The 430-nt window shown below is 58.6% G+C and overlaps 1 protein-coding gene across 1 annotated transcript in view; it reads right to left on the bottom strand.

Annotated features, from left to right (window-relative positions):
* The window catches only part of LOC109287790 (paired box protein Pax-3-like), a 17,765-nt gene extending 17,431 nt beyond the window's left edge, over positions 1 to 334 (bottom strand). Inside the window, exon 1 of the mRNA XM_019503077.1 lies at positions 13 to 334. Coding sequence (XP_019358622.1) covers positions 13 to 97 — 85 coding nt within the window. The 5' untranslated portion in view covers positions 98 to 334. The remainder of the gene's footprint in view (positions 1 to 12) is intronic.
* Positions 335 to 430: the final 96 nt, after the last annotated feature.

Below are 430 nucleotides of genomic sequence, written 5' to 3'. Positions count from 1 at the left end.
GAGCCGCCTTACCTTCCAGTGGGAATCCGCTGCGAGGGTAGTTCTGCCCGGGAGCCGGCCGCATCATTCTTGGGACAGCTCCAGCCAGAGTGGTCATGTTGGAAACAGCTTTGCTTGAATATTATATCCAGGTGAAGGCTGGCAGACGCGAGATCGGCTCTGGCAATAAGATTCCCACCGAATAGGAAAAGTCCTGAGGGAAGGGGGGGTGGGGGAGGAGAGGGAAGAGGGGAGCTACGTGCTTTCCTTTTGCCAGTAAAACGTGATATCCCAAAGCAAAGCGGGGAAAGAGCGAGAGAAAATGGAGAAAGAAAGAGAAGCGAAGTTTAGTGCAAGGAGGGGACCTCGCACGCCGGGCGCTGCGTGAGAAGTGCTCGGGCCGCCGGGCACTGCGTGCGGATGAGCGCACGTCGCTCCGGAGCGGGGTGGG

The sequence above is a fragment of the Gavialis gangeticus genome, unplaced genomic scaffold, assembly GCF_001723915.1.
Source record: "Gavialis gangeticus isolate Ggan-Ray unplaced genomic scaffold, GavGan_comp1, whole genome shotgun sequence".
NCBI lineage: Eukaryota > Metazoa > Chordata > Crocodylia > Gavialidae > Gavialis > Gavialis gangeticus.
Note: the sequence above shows the minus strand (reverse complement) of the source record. Positions and strands in the feature narration are given on the sequence as shown.